General features: G+C 42.4%; 2 protein-coding genes across 4 annotated transcripts in view; one reads left to right on the top strand and one right to left on the bottom strand.

Annotated features, from left to right (window-relative positions):
• Positions 1–8,652, top strand: part of itga10 (integrin, alpha 10) — a gene marked incomplete at its 5' end in the record, with an annotated part of 28,254 nt that extends 19,602 nt beyond the window's left edge. Inside the window, 22 exons of the mRNA XM_083989152.1 lie at positions 540–705; positions 1,761–1,834; positions 2,106–2,250; positions 3,793–3,941; positions 4,094–4,237; positions 4,408–4,614; positions 4,718–4,848; positions 5,091–5,257; positions 5,393–5,535; positions 5,637–5,747; positions 5,841–5,926; positions 6,011–6,152; positions 6,264–6,356; positions 6,470–6,546; positions 6,721–6,810; positions 6,889–6,973; positions 7,096–7,209; positions 7,293–7,400; positions 7,491–7,604; positions 7,755–7,850; positions 7,950–8,063; positions 8,400–8,652. Coding sequence (XP_083845278.1) covers positions 540–705; positions 1,761–1,834; positions 2,106–2,250; positions 3,793–3,941; positions 4,094–4,237; positions 4,408–4,614; positions 4,718–4,848; positions 5,091–5,257; positions 5,393–5,535; positions 5,637–5,747; positions 5,841–5,926; positions 6,011–6,152; positions 6,264–6,356; positions 6,470–6,546; positions 6,721–6,810; positions 6,889–6,973; positions 7,096–7,209; positions 7,293–7,400; positions 7,491–7,604; positions 7,755–7,850; positions 7,950–8,063; positions 8,400–8,453 — 2,610 coding nt within the window. The 3' untranslated portion in view covers positions 8,454–8,652. The remainder of the gene's footprint in view (positions 1–539; positions 706–1,760; positions 1,835–2,105; positions 2,251–3,792; positions 3,942–4,093; positions 4,238–4,407; positions 4,615–4,717; positions 4,849–5,090; positions 5,258–5,392; positions 5,536–5,636; positions 5,748–5,840; positions 5,927–6,010; positions 6,153–6,263; positions 6,357–6,469; positions 6,547–6,720; positions 6,811–6,888; positions 6,974–7,095; positions 7,210–7,292; positions 7,401–7,490; positions 7,605–7,754; positions 7,851–7,949; positions 8,064–8,399) is intronic.
• Positions 8,653–8,892: 240 nt separating this feature from the next.
• On the bottom strand, positions 8,893–15,269 carry polr3c (polymerase (RNA) III (DNA directed) polypeptide C). Of its 3 annotated transcripts, none has more exons than XM_083989012.1 (13): positions 15,137–15,269; positions 14,192–14,338; positions 13,489–13,753; positions 12,464–12,765; positions 12,248–12,352; positions 10,899–11,072; positions 10,744–10,795; positions 10,577–10,637; positions 10,332–10,482; positions 9,638–9,739; positions 9,487–9,536; positions 9,202–9,351; positions 8,893–9,094 (listed from the first exon to the last, which is right to left on the bottom strand). In XM_083989012.1, the coding sequence occupies exons 2-13, from the start codon at positions 14,336–14,338 to the stop codon at positions 9,013–9,015; spliced, it is 1,641 nt and encodes a 546-aa protein (XP_083845138.1). In that variant the 5' UTR covers positions 15,137–15,269; the 3' UTR covers positions 8,893–9,012. The 3 variants fall into 3 exon arrangements, with proteins under 3 accessions (XP_083845138.1, XP_083845137.1, XP_083845139.1); XM_083989011.1 differs by having other exon boundaries at positions 15,116–15,251; XM_083989013.1 differs by lacking the exon at positions 9,638–9,739 and having other exon boundaries at positions 15,116–15,251.
• Positions 15,270–15,323: the final 54 nt, after the last annotated feature.

The raw sequence follows: 15,323 nt of genomic DNA, 5'->3' as shown, positions 1-15,323 counted from the left end.
CTTCAGGCGTTAAGCCATAGGCCACTGCTGCCACAGTATATCTTGTGCATCCGTCATCTCTTCACCTCTCTGCTAGGCCTGTGCACCTCATTTACAAATCTCTGGTGGCCCCCATTTCCTTCTGTCTTGTGTTTTGCGAGTCAGTTTGTGGCCTTTAGGTATTGCTTAATTACTGGTAAATTACACAGGCAATGACACAGCTAAGACGTGTGATTATTTTCATGTAAGAGAGTTAAATCCTGCAGCTCCAGGTTACTTGTGTGCTACTTCAGAGTTCTGGGGGCGGTGTTGGCTCTCTACTCTCTTTTCTCAAACTACAGGCTCTGATATCTCTCTTTGCTGCCTTCAACGTTCCTCTAAAACATGGAGAAGCAATTGCTCTGATGCATGCCAAACGATCTGTTTTTTCTCACTTTCTCTACTTTTCTCTTTTTCCAGCACAATCTCTCAATGTTTTATTGAACCCGTGTTGTCTGTTGATTCATTCTCTTACAGTTGTTTCTCTCTCTCTGTCTTTTTTTTCCCACGCTGCACTCCAGGTTCTGGGTCATTATATCCGCCGGCAACAGGACCCTGAAACATTCATTAATGAGATCAAATATATCGCCAGCAATCCCGATGAAAAATACTTTTTCAATGTGACTGATGAAGCTGCGCTCAATGACATTGTGGATGCCCTGGGAGACCGTATCTTCACCCTGGAAGGTGTGTCCAATAAGAAAGCAGCAGTGTAAAATTAACACTTTGAGCCATTAGCACTGAAGATCACTGGTGTTTCAGTATAATTTTACAATCCGTTTCACACAACAGCATGTTCTATTTGTTAGTCACAAGCAAAAACATAAAGATACAGATATTTACTATATAATGTATAAAGGTAGGATTTTTTTTCATTCTACCATGCAAAATGACCAAATCCATATACAAACTATTACTCATATGATCAACTTCAACCACACATTATCTGCATTAAAGTATAGATTTATTTATGTCAACCAGAAAAAAGTAAAGTGTAAAGTCAAAAAGTCGAAGAACAGCTTTAGTTGGTCATATATGCAAATAACTTAAAATAATAATAAATAAAATATTGGATTAATTTACACAAAATGATATGTGGCAGCAACATACATATTTGCAGTTTATGATGATGATCACATGAATAAACTTTTACCCACTTTTTAAGTAGATATTTAAATAACATCTTTTCCTGCTGTGACATTATAGATAATTTGATTCTCATTTTCACTTTTATGTTCTCTGGGTTTAAGATGTGTACCCACAGTTTTCACAGTTTTTCCTTCTGCACTATTGGCTTAATCAGATTAATGATTATTGAAGAAACAAAACTGAGAAATGAGAAGAAATGAAATTACAAGAATGTGAGGTAGAGGTGGAAAAGGATCAGTGCAGAGAATGGAAGGGAGGGAAAAATGTGAAAAAATAAACAGTAGCCCTGAAGAAAAAGCAAGAAAGGGAAAAGAAGACAGAGGGAGTGTCCAGCTATCACAGTAGTCGTGGGAATATGAGAGGAAGGCTGAGGAAAGTTGATGCCATCCTGTAAACGTTCAAGGAAACCAGAGAGGAAAGGACAGGAGGAAAGGAAAGGGCGAGGCACGTCTGCCACCTGTGGTCTTCAGGGTGAGAGTGTTAATGATGCCATCTAGATCAGATGCTGGGGAGAAGAGGAAGGAAGGGAGGGAGAGGGGTGTGTAAAGAAACACGATGATGGAGAGCGCTGACTCGTCTCTGTCCACCTGCAGGCACACTGGGCTACAACGAGAGCTCGTTCCACATGGAGATGTCTCAGATCGGCTTCTCCACACACAGACTGGATGTGAGTCTGACCTTTCATTTCATTTTCATTTCTTTATTTATTGAATTGGGACAGTGCACATTCATCAACACTGACGCATTAAGCATCAGTGTAAATGTGCCGGACATAGCACAACTGCTAAATTTCAGCCGCAGTCCCAAGGCAGGTTTCTAAAAAAACATAAACACAGAAGACTTTACCTGTTAGACCTGTAGTTTTTTCACCTGTTTGTGAAGTGAATGAGTTTTACCCGTGTATCTCACCCACTTGCTCACCTACTTCCATTCTTCAGGATGGCATTTTGTTTGGGATGGTCGGTGCCTATGACTGGGACGGTGGAGTGCTGAAGGAGGGGACCAATGGACGCATCATGCCGCCCAGAGAGGCTTTTGAGAGCGAGTTCCCGCTGGAGCTCAAAAATCATGCTGCTTATCTAGGTCAGTGGTTCCCAACCTGGGGGGCGGGACCCCCCAAGGGGGTCGCCAAAGATCCAGGGGGGGTCGCGAAGCCCTCTTGATTTTAAGGGGTTTAATAATTTTAATGTAATTCAAATGTTAAATAAATGAGTAGGCTAAGCATTTAATTCATATATGTGACAAAATCAACTAAATTCAAGGGCCACATTAAACATTTATTCATGTATTTAAATAGATAAACAAATAAATGATAGGCCTATATCAATAGATGACTGAATATCAACAGTTTTAACACATTAAATACATGGCAATATCAGTCATAACAAATACTACTGATAATAGTATTTTTGGTTACAGAAGTTAATACATTTATTATTGATCAAAAAGCTAAGGTAGCAGCAAAAAAAAGAATAAAACTGCTGATCTTCCTATTAAGTTATGCAGGGAATGTCATCATCTGTAGCGAGTATGAGCTGAGTGATTGGATTAATAAAAAATACAAACACAATATTTCAGTTTAGCATTGGCTGATACATCAACTTGTTTTATCAAATAGGCCTACTGGCTAGCATGCTACATTATGTTCAGCATGCTTCTTTACAAGTTACCAAAACCAGCATCTCACTCATCAACCCAAACACTTAAGTTATGTTACATGAATATAACTTCACTGTGAGGTCAAAGTGAAGAATGTCCTGAAAGCTCATCAACTCCGATAGGCCAATATCAATAGGTGATTGAATATCAACTGTTTTAAAACATTAAACAAGTATTTCATGTAAAAGAAGTTATGATGTTCCTTATTTTATTTTATTTTACTTTACATCGGCGGGGGGGGGGGGGGGGGGGGGGTCACCAAAGTTTTCAATGGTAAAAATATGGGTCCCTTAAGAAAAAGGTTGGGAACCACTGATCTAGGTAACAACATATCATGCCACTGAACACACCATTACTGGTGTTTTTCATCTGTTGGTGCATTACTATCACAGATAGAAAGTATATTTAAGAATATGTACGCCTGTAAGTCTAAGATCAGCCAAAATATTAGAGTTGTGAAACAAAATCTTTTGACCCACTGTTGCAGACTAGCCAAGTTAATTATCACAAATAAACTGCCAAACAGTGAACCAGGGGTTTTCTGGGGCTCCTGAGTGTCTGGTGCTCCAGCGAACTGGCTTTAGCTGTGTGCAAAACAGAAACTTCTTTCTTTGTAATAATCTCCAAAATACACATGATCCTATTCAAAACATCCTTGTGTTTTCATAAAGTTACGTTGAAAGACAAACAATGTGCAAACAACCTGTGAATGCACTCCTGTTCGCCAGCTCACCCTCAAAACACAAATGACAGAGCTTTTTCCGCGTGCACCTAAACACAACACCCCAGTGGGATTTCCCAAACTACATTTCAGACTGCCCAAACACGTAACATGATATAAACATTGACAGAAAATAAAAACAACATGATACAGATCACCTACCGAGAGTTATTTTACAAGCACTTAACCAGAGGCCAAAGTTTGAGCAGCAGTGTGTAATGACGTGTATGTAAACGTGTTTTCAGGTTACACAGTGTCATCTGTGATAGTTGGGGACTGGAGGAGACTGTATGTAGCCGGGGCTCCCCGCTTCAAACACAAAGGCAAAGTCATCTTGTTTGAACTCAGCAATGAAGGCGATGTCAACATTGTACAGGCTCTCAATGGAGAACAGGTAACACTCTCTGCTCAGGTCTCTCATTCTTCCTCCTCATTTTCATTCGTTCATGTATTGGAGCAGAAAACTGCAGGAATCTCGTGTCAGAGATTTAAATCGACGGCTCCATCTATTGGCAGTGAGATGTAATTACATGTTCCTGTTTGCAGATTGGATCCTACTATGGCAGCGAGGTGTGTGGGCTGGATATCGACCAGGATGGCATTACTGATGTCCTTCTGGTCGCTGCTCCCATGTACCTCGGCTCAGGGAACAAAGAGGCTGGTCGAGTCTACATCTACACCCTCAGTGGGGTAAGACAATAGTGACATTGATCTCCCTTCTTCTCTCTATAGTGATGATTACACTATCATCACTACCATCAAAAACACACAACTTTTATCAAATTCTTGTGAGGCTTTTATAACAAGTTACCACCTCTAACTCTTCCACCTCTCTTCCCTCTTCTTTTTTTGTCTTTCAGGAAGAGGTTTTTGTTTCTAATGGTACTCTGAAGTCGGATGAAAAGTCTCAGGATGCCAGGTTTGGTTATGCAATGGCAGCCGCTCCTGACCTCAACCACGACGGCTACACTGACCTGCTGGTGGGAGCCCCATTGGAGGATGAGCACAGAGGAGCCATCTATGTCTACCATGGAGATGGAATTTACATCAACCACAATTATAAACAGGTACCCGCCGTTTAACCACCACAACCACAAACACACCCGCACTTCTCAGGAATAAACTAACAACTGACTTGTGATTTTGGCTCTGCCTCTCTCATCCTCACAGCGTATTCCAGGGTCATCGATTTCTCCCTCCCTGCAGTATTTTGGCCGCAGTGTGAGCGCTCGGCTCGACTTGGATGGAGATGAGCTAATAGACTTGGCAGTAGGAGCTCAGGGCAGTGCTGTCCTGCTCAGGTGGGTCGACAGTCGACACAGAGGGAGAAGGGCACAGAGGGAAGGGAAAGTCATTGCCAGTGCTGATTTTATTATATAGCTGCAAGCACTGGGATAAAATGAATCTAGCCAGATTGTTTCCACATCTGAAATAAACAATATAATAGACTTTTATCAGGTAGATTAAAATCATCTACTGGCTAAAAAATAGCTCCTAAGTCAAAAACTGAAGTTTTTTCAATGACTGCTTCTCTTGTCTGCAGCTCACGAAGCATAGTACAGATCGATGTGAGTCTGTCCTTCCAGCCGCACTCCATCAATGTCATTCAGAAGACCTGCCAGAGGGGTGGCAGAGAATCAGCTTGTCTGAATGCAACCGCCTGCTTCACAGCTGTCTCCCGCTCCCCTGGACCACACAGCAACAGCTTCGGTATTTTTCATAAATCCCATATTCACTTATAACAAGAAATATAAGTGTTGTAAATCGGGCAGGCACTCAAATTATTGTCAAAAAGTGAATTTTCCAACACTCGCCATCTGTCTCAATTACTGGCTCTCTCCTCAGATCTGTGGGTGTCAGCGATGTTGGATGACAGGAAGTTGTCAGCGCGGGCCCTGTTTGACGACAGCTCCCACAGACAGACTCAGCTGGCCGTCGCAGTTCACACAGGACAAACTCTCTGCCACAAACTGCCTTTCCATGTCTACGTGAGCGTCTGCACACACACCAGCTACATTAAAACGCCATCCCAGCTTCTAGATACATGTATCAGGACAGACAAAATGACACCCGTGACCTTTTTTCACAGGACACAGCAGATTACATCCGTCCAATCAGCTTCTCACTGCGGTTTAAGATAAATGACACCGAGAGCGGTCCTGTGTTGGACGAGGGCTGGCCAACCACTGTCAAGAAAACTGTGAGTGGCACAATATTGACTCATACTGTGGCACATTTTCTTCATTTTTCTTCTCCATTAAACATGCTATGCTCTCAACTTTTCCCTCTCTAGATCCCGTTCTTTAAAGACTGCGGTGAGGATGACGTGTGCACAACCGACCTGGTGCTACAGGCTCATATGGACATCTCTGGGACGAGGTACAGATATGAGACATTCCTCTCTTCGCTGTATCCTCTCAGATGTTTGGTTTTCAGCTAGTTTCCATTGTGTTGTCTCCACAGACAGAAGCCTTATGTGATTCGCAGCCCTCGTAGGCGTCTGGCGGTGGAGGTGCAGCTCCAGAACAGACTGGAGAACGCCTACAACACCAGCCTGACGCTGCACTATTCACGCAACCTGCACTTCTCCAGCCTCAGCATTCGGGTAGACGACACTCATATCACACACCCAGCACTGTGTGTAATTAACCATAAGCATGTATCAACATACACTACCTAACACAGCCTCTTCTTCTTCATCTCTCTTTTATCGTAGGAGGATGCCCACTTCAAGATTGAGTGCACAGCTCTTGGTACCAACAGCCACTTGTGTAATGTCAGCTATCCAGTATTTCGCTCCCAGTCAAAGGTACGTCCATGCCAAGGAAAAGGCTCCATCACTCTCAGCTCGTCCCACTCACACTTCACTCCTTCCAGCTGAAATGTGTCACTCCATCAGCCTCTACTCCTCTGTGTTTTCAGGTTAACTTCATGTTGGAATTTGAGTTCAGTTGCACGTCTTTGCACAATCGAGTGCAGATGAAGCTGAATGCTGCCAGGTAGCCCACTAAAGCAGTATGTTCTGGGGACCCCATGCATGTTTTAGAGACACTGAAGACTTCAATAAACATTAAATTTTTACATTTTCAGTTCCACAAAAACACACTGGTGATGTTTCCTCTTGTTTGTTTGAAAGGCACTATAGTTTGTGTAACCATATGGTTGTTTTACAGTGACAGTGTGGAAAGAGAGGACACTCTGGGGGACAACAGTGTTCAGCTGCAGAGTTTTGTTCAGTATGAGCCAGACCTTTTCATCAGCAGGTGTGTGTGTGCCACAGAAAGATATTTTAGCTTGTCTTTGGTTTAATGCACAAATTAACGGCCTGTATTTCTGTGCAGTGACTCCAATTTGAACCGATACGAGGTTCATCCCACTCGTACAGTGTCAGAGGCAATTGGACCAGAGTTCTACACACACCTCAGGGTATGTCTCATTATATGCTCATTACAAAACATGAAATTAAAGACATGGCTTTAGGTTGTGTGAAACATCCATTAAGAAAAATTGGGCAAACTCTGAGCATTATTTGTTTGTTCTGTTTGTAGGTGCAGAACCTCGGCTGTTACTCTGTGAGTAATTTGGAGTTGAGGCTGCATCTGCCCTCTGTGGCTGCAGGAGACAGTGTCTTCATGACTATCACTGATGTCTTCTCATCCAACGTGAGTAGTGCTTCTGCGAGTAAGTAGTGCGAATTCGTATCTCTCTTTTAGATCATATCTGACATATTTAAATTGCCCCACAGGCTACAGGGGTGAACTGCAGTGTGCTGAGTGATCTGACCCAGCTGAAGGCCAGACAGAGAGACGTACGCCCCCTTCACCCTGAAGACATGTTGCAGAATGACATACTGGTGAGACCACCGGCAGCACAGCAGCTATTGAACCGTGTGCAGCAACAGCATGCATGTTATCAACTGATGTATTTGTATCTGTTTATCTAGAACTGTAGCAGGTCATGGTGCACAGAGGTTGTGTGTCAAGTCCAGCAACTTCTGAAAGGGCAGGCTGCTGTCATTCGTGTCAGCCGCAGAGTCCATGATGACTTTTTCAGAAAAGTGAGATTCTCACACACACACACACACACACACACACACACACACACACACACACACACACACACACACACACACACACGCTTCTTTCAGCCCAAATCTTCTGTCCTATGACACACACACTGGTCATCACCTCTGTGTCTCTTTTTGTAGGCCAAATATAAGTCAGTGAAGATAATAGGTGCCTATCGCCTCTCAGCTCAGGAGACTAACCTCATCACTCTGGACACAGGAACAGCCTGGAGGGAGGTAAGACAGCCATGGTGGGACTTTGAGTGGTACAATCAAAAAATCATTCACAGAGCATTTTACCTTTTCTTAACTCTCCCTTCTTTGTTTTATCTCTAGACTGTACTGGAAGTATTGAAGGGCCGAGCTATTCCCATCTCACTCTGGATTCTGATCGGCAGCATCGTTGGAGGTTTGCTGCTCCTGGCCCTTATCATTTTCGCTCTGTGGAAGGTACGCGTTACGTTTCAGTTATACTTTTGTTAAGCAATTTACAGCGTTATTGAATTTATAGGTGGGATCGATGACATGCTTCATGGGTGCGAATTGTACATAGGGTTAGTCACAGACGGGTGCACTTTATGGTTGCTCTGATGAATAGTACTAATATTAGAGAGGCACTGTTGTATTCGTCAGATTTTCATATAATAAACAATTCGCTTGCACCTACTGATAGGTACCTAGAAAGAATTTCATAATCTGAACCAATTTCTTAATCCATTAAATTAAAAGAAAATACCAGAATGTGCTTTAAACAGAGTATCAATCCTCCATCTGACTTCCCAACAGCTGGGGTTCTTCACACGCAAACAGAGAGGAGAGGATGAAAACCACGAGGACTGAGCCCAACTCTTGCTGCCATGACAACAGTCATTTACTATGACAACTACCACATGATCTGAGTCCACCTCCCACCAGGAACACAGATAATCCTGGGACTGGACTCATGACACAGATGCAACAGGGACCTTCAGGACCAAAGAGAGCATCATGACGGTCAAAGAGAAAATGCACTACCCACTATTTCCAGGGTTGGGAGCACTTGTGTAAATAATCTTTTTTTTCTAATTTCTAAGGAAAACCAAAGTGTATTAAACCACAATACTTCTATTTAATATACAGACATTTTCATGGTTTTATATTTCAAGCAATCACTTTGTCCTATGTCTGTCCTACAGTTTTGTGTTTGTTCTTTAAGGGAATTAAAAGTGTTGTTAAGTTTTCTTGGTCTCGCTTTATTCATTTACTGATGCAAGCAGTAAAAACAAGTACTTTATTCCAAACTGAAACAATCCAGCTATAAACTTCAAAGCAGTCAAACTTGACAGCGTTTATACACAAAAACTAAATGGCAAATTTTTCGGAAGTACTACCGGTGAGTTGCTGTGCTCGTACATATGACTCAATTTGATGTGGCGGTGGAGTTGACGTAGGACTCTAGAAGAAAGATGGTTTCATCCACCTGGTTCTCTGCTGAATCTAACCTGGAAGAAAAAAAGAAAAATTATGAGAGTCACAGTCATAGTGACAAACCACAGAGGTGACTGACCTCTTTGTTCAAGGGAATGGTTGTTTTGTGTCACATTCGTACTTATTGATATGGACCCGTAAAGAATCCAGCTGCTGCCTTTCGGGAGCAGTGATCATCTCCTCAACCTCGGTCAGTTGTTCCGGCTCAGCCCCACTGGCCTGCAGAGACGCCAGGATGGCTTCGATTCGCTGGGATTTCTCCAGCAGACGCCTGTTGATCAAACACAAAACCGAGCAGCCCATTCATTTATGGCACAATGCGCAAGCCGAACTGCTTTTAAAAGCTGGTCATGTTAAATTATCTGGCTAAGATACATAAAACATGACAACATAATGAGACACTCACTTGCTCTCTTTGGACTCGAACAGGCGTCTCTCTATGAGGTTGGCCACTGTCTGCACAGAGAAAATTGTCAAACCCAAAAAACCCAAATATAGATAGAAAAAAGCAGAAACCTGTGTGAACTGAACAGAACAACTTATGTTCATGATTTTACCTTGTAGCAGTTCTGAAGCAGCATTCTTGCAGTTGCGAGTTGGTTGACGGTGTAAAGATAAAAGGTACGAGAGGGAGCATAATCAGGAGTCTTTGGGATTTCCTGAAGAATTAAAAATATAACAGTAATGATGTGTAGGATGATTAAATGAACAGCGGCTGCTCCCTTGAATTTGATGACTCAAATCATCTAAGTGTGTCTCTTCCAACTGTCGGTCAGTGAAACAGACAGATGGCCACTTTGTTTAAGTCTTCCTGCATCTTTGAAAAGATTACACTCCTGTGTGGTTTTAAAATATCTCATTCACTTAGTGCATCTTAAAAATGTGGGCCAAATCATTTTCAAAGTAGGTTTTTGGATCAGATATATTTTGGATTATTTCTGTCCAGGCAGCAGGAAATTAACTTGAAGAGATCTGAAACTTGACTCACATATTGAAAGAGATCAGTAAGTCCCCTTATTTTATTTTTTAATAAAAGTAACAAATCATGTGTGTGTTCAAATTCTTTTAGGGACAAGGGGGAAACGCATTTATCAATCCCAAACCTACAGTATGCTAAGGAAATAATCCAAAACTCGTCATCTGCTCTGATGTCAAACTGCTTCATCAGAGTCTGAGGTCGAGTACCAGCTCAGTAATGACTGGATGCAACAAAAGGAACCGTGAAAGCGTCTTCATGTGTGAGGCACCTACCTGTAGCTGGACCAGGTTCTGTGAAAGCAGCGTGTAGAGCATGTCTTTAGCCTCCTTGGCAGGTATCATGGCAAAATCCTCCACCTGCTTCTGTTCCAGGTGACGTTTCCTCAGCAACAGACGGAAGATGCGTGCTGACCGGGAACCAAACCTGACAACAGAGTAAAAGTGAAAGAATGAATGTGGTTTTAATGACAGAATAATCACAAGTACACACAGTTAAAACCTCACCCACACACACACACCTCTCTTGTACTGCAGACTCTAGTGTGGCCCGTGCCAGATTGGCCAGTGCTCTGTGCATATCTGAGAGATGAGTTAGGAGAAGTGAACACACCTTTTTCATGAATTCAATAGTAAGAACCAGCTTGACAACTCTTGAAAACACTCTTACATTTTTAAAAAAGGATACTGACAACGTACATCCCTCCTCCACTCTCACCAGCCTTCCCCACAAACTCCATCTAGGAAATGGGAAAAAAGGATGAGTGGATGAAAAAAAAAAAAAACGTCCTTGTGAAAATTGTAAAATTGATCAACACATCAAGTGCCTTGAGGATGTCGTACCGGGTCGTCCACCAGCAGAGTGAGGTACTGGTCGAGAATGGGTCTGGGGATATTGTAGCTGCTCGGGAGAGATCGAAAGATCTCGTTGGCTGAGAGCGGCTTTGTGCAGGTGGCTCTGGGCAAAGTCGTCACCTCGCTCATCCTCAGCATTGTTCGCACTATCTCACTGCTTGTCTGAGATGTAAAAATGAAAATATTTAGAAAGATGAGAAAGTATTAGAGACGAAGAAGTTTTAATTAAAGCTCAGAGTTTGGATGCACTGTAGCTGTACTCGCTGTGATGTTTTCTCCTCTTCCTCAACACTATATGGCTGAAGCATCTGTTCCTCTTTCAAGATTGTATAACCCATCAACATTAAATTAATCAGTCTAACTTGCAATGGCTTGAACCAGCTAATTAAATGCAGCAAGGTTTTGCGTGATTTACAGTGTTTTGGTGCTAAGATGAGTTGTGGCAAGGTTGGATTGGACAGGTGCAGTATATCTCTGTCTTTTCTAGCCGATCAGGAGGGGTTACTATTGCCTCTCATATAAATCTATCTCTTTGGTCCATGCTAAAACTATCTGGTAGATTTATTATTATTATTGGGCCAATTTATCCTGGCTTTTTTCATTGTTATCGAATTAATCTTCACACCAGTTAGTCTTAGATGGAGATTGTAACCGCTGGCTGAATCCTTACTTGGATCCATCCTCGGCTATCCCAAGCGCTCAGTCTAAATCTGCTAAAATAATCCAAACTAATATGGAGGAGGTAAATGTTTCTGAACCCTGGCAGTTGGTTTATCTGTCTAAAAGGAATCCCCCAAGTCCACTACACCTTCAAAAACACTGATGTCTTTTTGGTTCACAACAGACCGACTGCATCTGTTTTTGGTTGTAAAAATGACCCAATTGTTTTATCAGACCATGTCTGTTTTCAAAGAATGTTTTTTAAGTCAACAATACTCCAGATGTTGGAGCTTCCATGCTGTGGGAAACCATGGATGTGTTCATCAGGGGTGAGATAATCTCTTAGGCCAGAACAACATAGAATATGTCTCGTTTAGACTCTCTCCTACATTTCCTTTTATGCGTTCTCTGTCCAAATTTTATGTACACCATGATTTTCTGGCAGCTTTACACTGAATCTTAGTAAACGTGAGGTGTTTTCTGTCAATAAGTCTCCCTGAAAATATCTGTCACAATCAGCCCCTTAAAACTGCCAACTTTAGTTTTGTTTATCTTGGTAAATATGTGCAGATACACTAGCCAATGTTTTCAAGGGACATTTATTGTTGCTGCTGGAATTTCTCAGCGATTTTCTACTTCTTAGAAATTCATTTCAAACCTCCAAGTTTAAAACTGACCTGGTCCAGTTTGTTGGCTACGGCGCTGATGATGGCCTGGTCTCTGAAGTGGAGATGGAACCTCTCAAAGTTCACCTGCCAGTAAATCCCCTCATCACCATGAGTCTGAACAAGAGAGTCAGAGAGCATGTGAAACAGGCAGAGAAAACACAACCTATACAATATGTAAGGTGAAGGAGAATGACAGGATAACAAAAAAAATGTCAAAGCACTCACATCTGTATCTAACTTAGGCTTCTTTGCATTCCTTTGGTCCTCTCCCTCCTCACTGGAGAGCTGCCGTTTGCCTCGCCCGTGGAGTGTGACATGTGGCACCTTGTAGCAGTCGGGGAAGCTCTCTGGTGTGGGCTGTGGGGTGATAACGGGGGTAGCAGGAGCAGCTGGGGTGGCAGGGGTAGCTGGAGAAGTGCTCTTTGTTGCTCCTGCTGCACCTTGCGGCGGACAGCGCTGAAGGAAATGAGTCTCCACCAGTTTGGAGAAGGCAGAAGACACTTCACTGTAATCCATGCTGTGCCCCTCTACAACAAGAAATACAAGAAGAACACAGCAACTTTCCCTCATTACATTCTACACAAATCCCATGTAAGACATTAAGTCATTGTATTTAACACCACACTTTAATATCAAGGTCACAAGTTACTCTAAAGAAACATCAATGTCACAAGTCCCATAGTCATTATCACCTCTCATATAGGTGTTGGTTGTGACCGTTGTTCAAGACTTTTGAGGAGTTGTTGATTGACAGGTGTCATGGCCCATTACAGTCATCTATGGTGGTTGCCACTTGCTTGTTTCCAACCCAACTTGTCCACCCTTTTGACCAAATTTGGATTTACCTGTAACTACCGTAGTGTTTTTCAACCTTGGGGTCTGGACCCCACGTGGGGTCGCCTGAAATGTCTAGTAATTGATAAAAAAAAATGACTGATAAAAATATATTATTATTATTTTTTTTAATTATCATTAAAAACACCACCATCTTAAACAACTGTATTTTTTCAATTTCTCGAATATAAATCAAGTTCAAATAAAATGCAGCATATAAAAATATCTGAGCTGGCACATTTTGATTGATGACCGCATTAACGTGACTGCACATGATCGTGGGGTCACCAGAAATTTGTGATGTCAAAATGGGGTCACGAGCCAAAGAAGGTTGGGAACTACCATGAGCAGTAAAGCCTCAATCCAGGTTTCAAAACCTTCCATTCATTGTTTGATACAGACGTCAAGATACTGACCCTCCATGTTCTGCGTGAGGCGGTCGGCGACGGTCTTAACAGTGCCGCTCATGGTCATGTGACCTCTCTGTAGTAACTCCTCTATGATGAGCTCTCCGGTGTCACCGTACAGTGTCTTTGCGGTGTAGATGTAACGTGGGTAACGCAGGATTCTCAGTATTAGATGACAGCTGGTCAGATACTCTGTGGGACTCCCCGGTCCTTTACGGCCTGAGCTGAAAATACAGACCCCATGCTGCACAAGGACACACAGAGACTTCTTTACCTGCATTGAGACAGAAAATAAAAAGCACTCTCTTTACAAGCACATAAACAGTTCACTTATCAAATTAAGGCAGAGAATGTTGCATATTAGCTGTAATGTGTTGGGGTGTATTGTGCTGCCTCCATTGCTCTAAGAGTCCCGTCAAAACAGCAGCATTGTCAGTAATCATATAAATCTACCACAGCAAAGGTTATGAGCTTGTAAACAGGTTTTTGGTGCAGGGTCCTGGATCTGATTCTGGCCCTTTGCTGCATGTCCATGTAGCATAATTATGTAACGACAGTGCATGTAAACACAATGATATTACATCTAGCGTGGAGCAATTGACTGATGGTCAATCTACAATGGTCACCTAGTGTTGAACACAGTAATGTTTCCATGGTGTGAGATTGATCAGCATGGTAAAAAGTCTAGACACAGTAAGAAGAGGAGTGTTACCAGGTCCAGTGAGATGCCAGTCTCATGAATAATTATTCTTAAAGCCTGTGCTCCACTTCTGAGCAGGTGTGTTCCCACTTTTTCCACCACTTCTCCAAAGTGCTCCCGCAGCAGGAGGCCACACAGACGCACTTCCTGGGCAGTCATCTGGAAAAACACACACACACATAGAAATACACAATCACAGGACTCAGGTTAAGGCTCATTACAAGTTTTCCAACAGCCTGTATCAACACAATAATCAGTATAACACAGCTGTGCTTTTAATTTGCAGTATACTGCAGAACACCTGAAATTAATAAAGCACTGATTAAAAGCATTTAATCATCTCTGGGACCTGTGAGTCAGTGTGCACTGAGCTGTCAGGTTTTAAAAAGAAATCGATGCATTTTGCACAATATGTGAAATGTTTTATGTCTATTGCGTTGAAAGAAATCACTGGGGTACTCCTTTAGAGCTTCAACCATGGTTAAGAGACGTATTTGGGCTAAGTGACCTGAATCAAACTTATTCAGACTGAAATCAGTGCCTTTCTCATCTGTCATATATTCACAATGCAGCATAAAAACAGACCAAAACATCCAGAGACATGAAGAATAATCACCAGAGACAAGAAAAACAAAGAGCCCTGTACTTAAAAAAAAAAAACTAAATACATTTTGCTGTGGCAATATTTCATCACTTCACTTTTGGTGCCTAAAACTTATTTAGGCTATTAACAAGTGCACAGCTCAGAGAGTTGTGTAATGTCAGCGCTTGTTATATATTAGGTGATTTTAAAAACAGAGGTCTACACATGAAAAAACAGCAATAACGGTTAGAAAAGAAGAGTCAGAACGAGATTACGCAGTTTGTATTAGCAGTCACAGACCAACTCTCCGAGCGCGAGCAAACGGCGAACACAAAGAGAACGTGGTCTGTTACCATGGAGAAATCTTCACAAACCTTTGAGGGCAGCGGTTATGGTCCTTTTTTCTTTTCTTTTTTTAAAGCATCCCACAGATAAGACTAAACCATGGATGTATTAGGACCAAACACATGCGGCTTCTCGCTGTCAACAACACACGGGTACTTCCGCTCTCCGGCGGCGGCGGCGGCGCGGTGCATGCCGGGCTGGCGGCGGACAGCTGTC

This window comes from Trachurus trachurus (genome assembly GCF_905171665.1).
Source record: "Trachurus trachurus genome assembly, chromosome: 16".
Classification (NCBI taxonomy): domain Eukaryota; kingdom Metazoa; phylum Chordata; class Actinopteri; order Carangiformes; family Carangidae; genus Trachurus; species Trachurus trachurus.
This window is presented reverse-complemented; position numbering and strand designations above follow the sequence as displayed.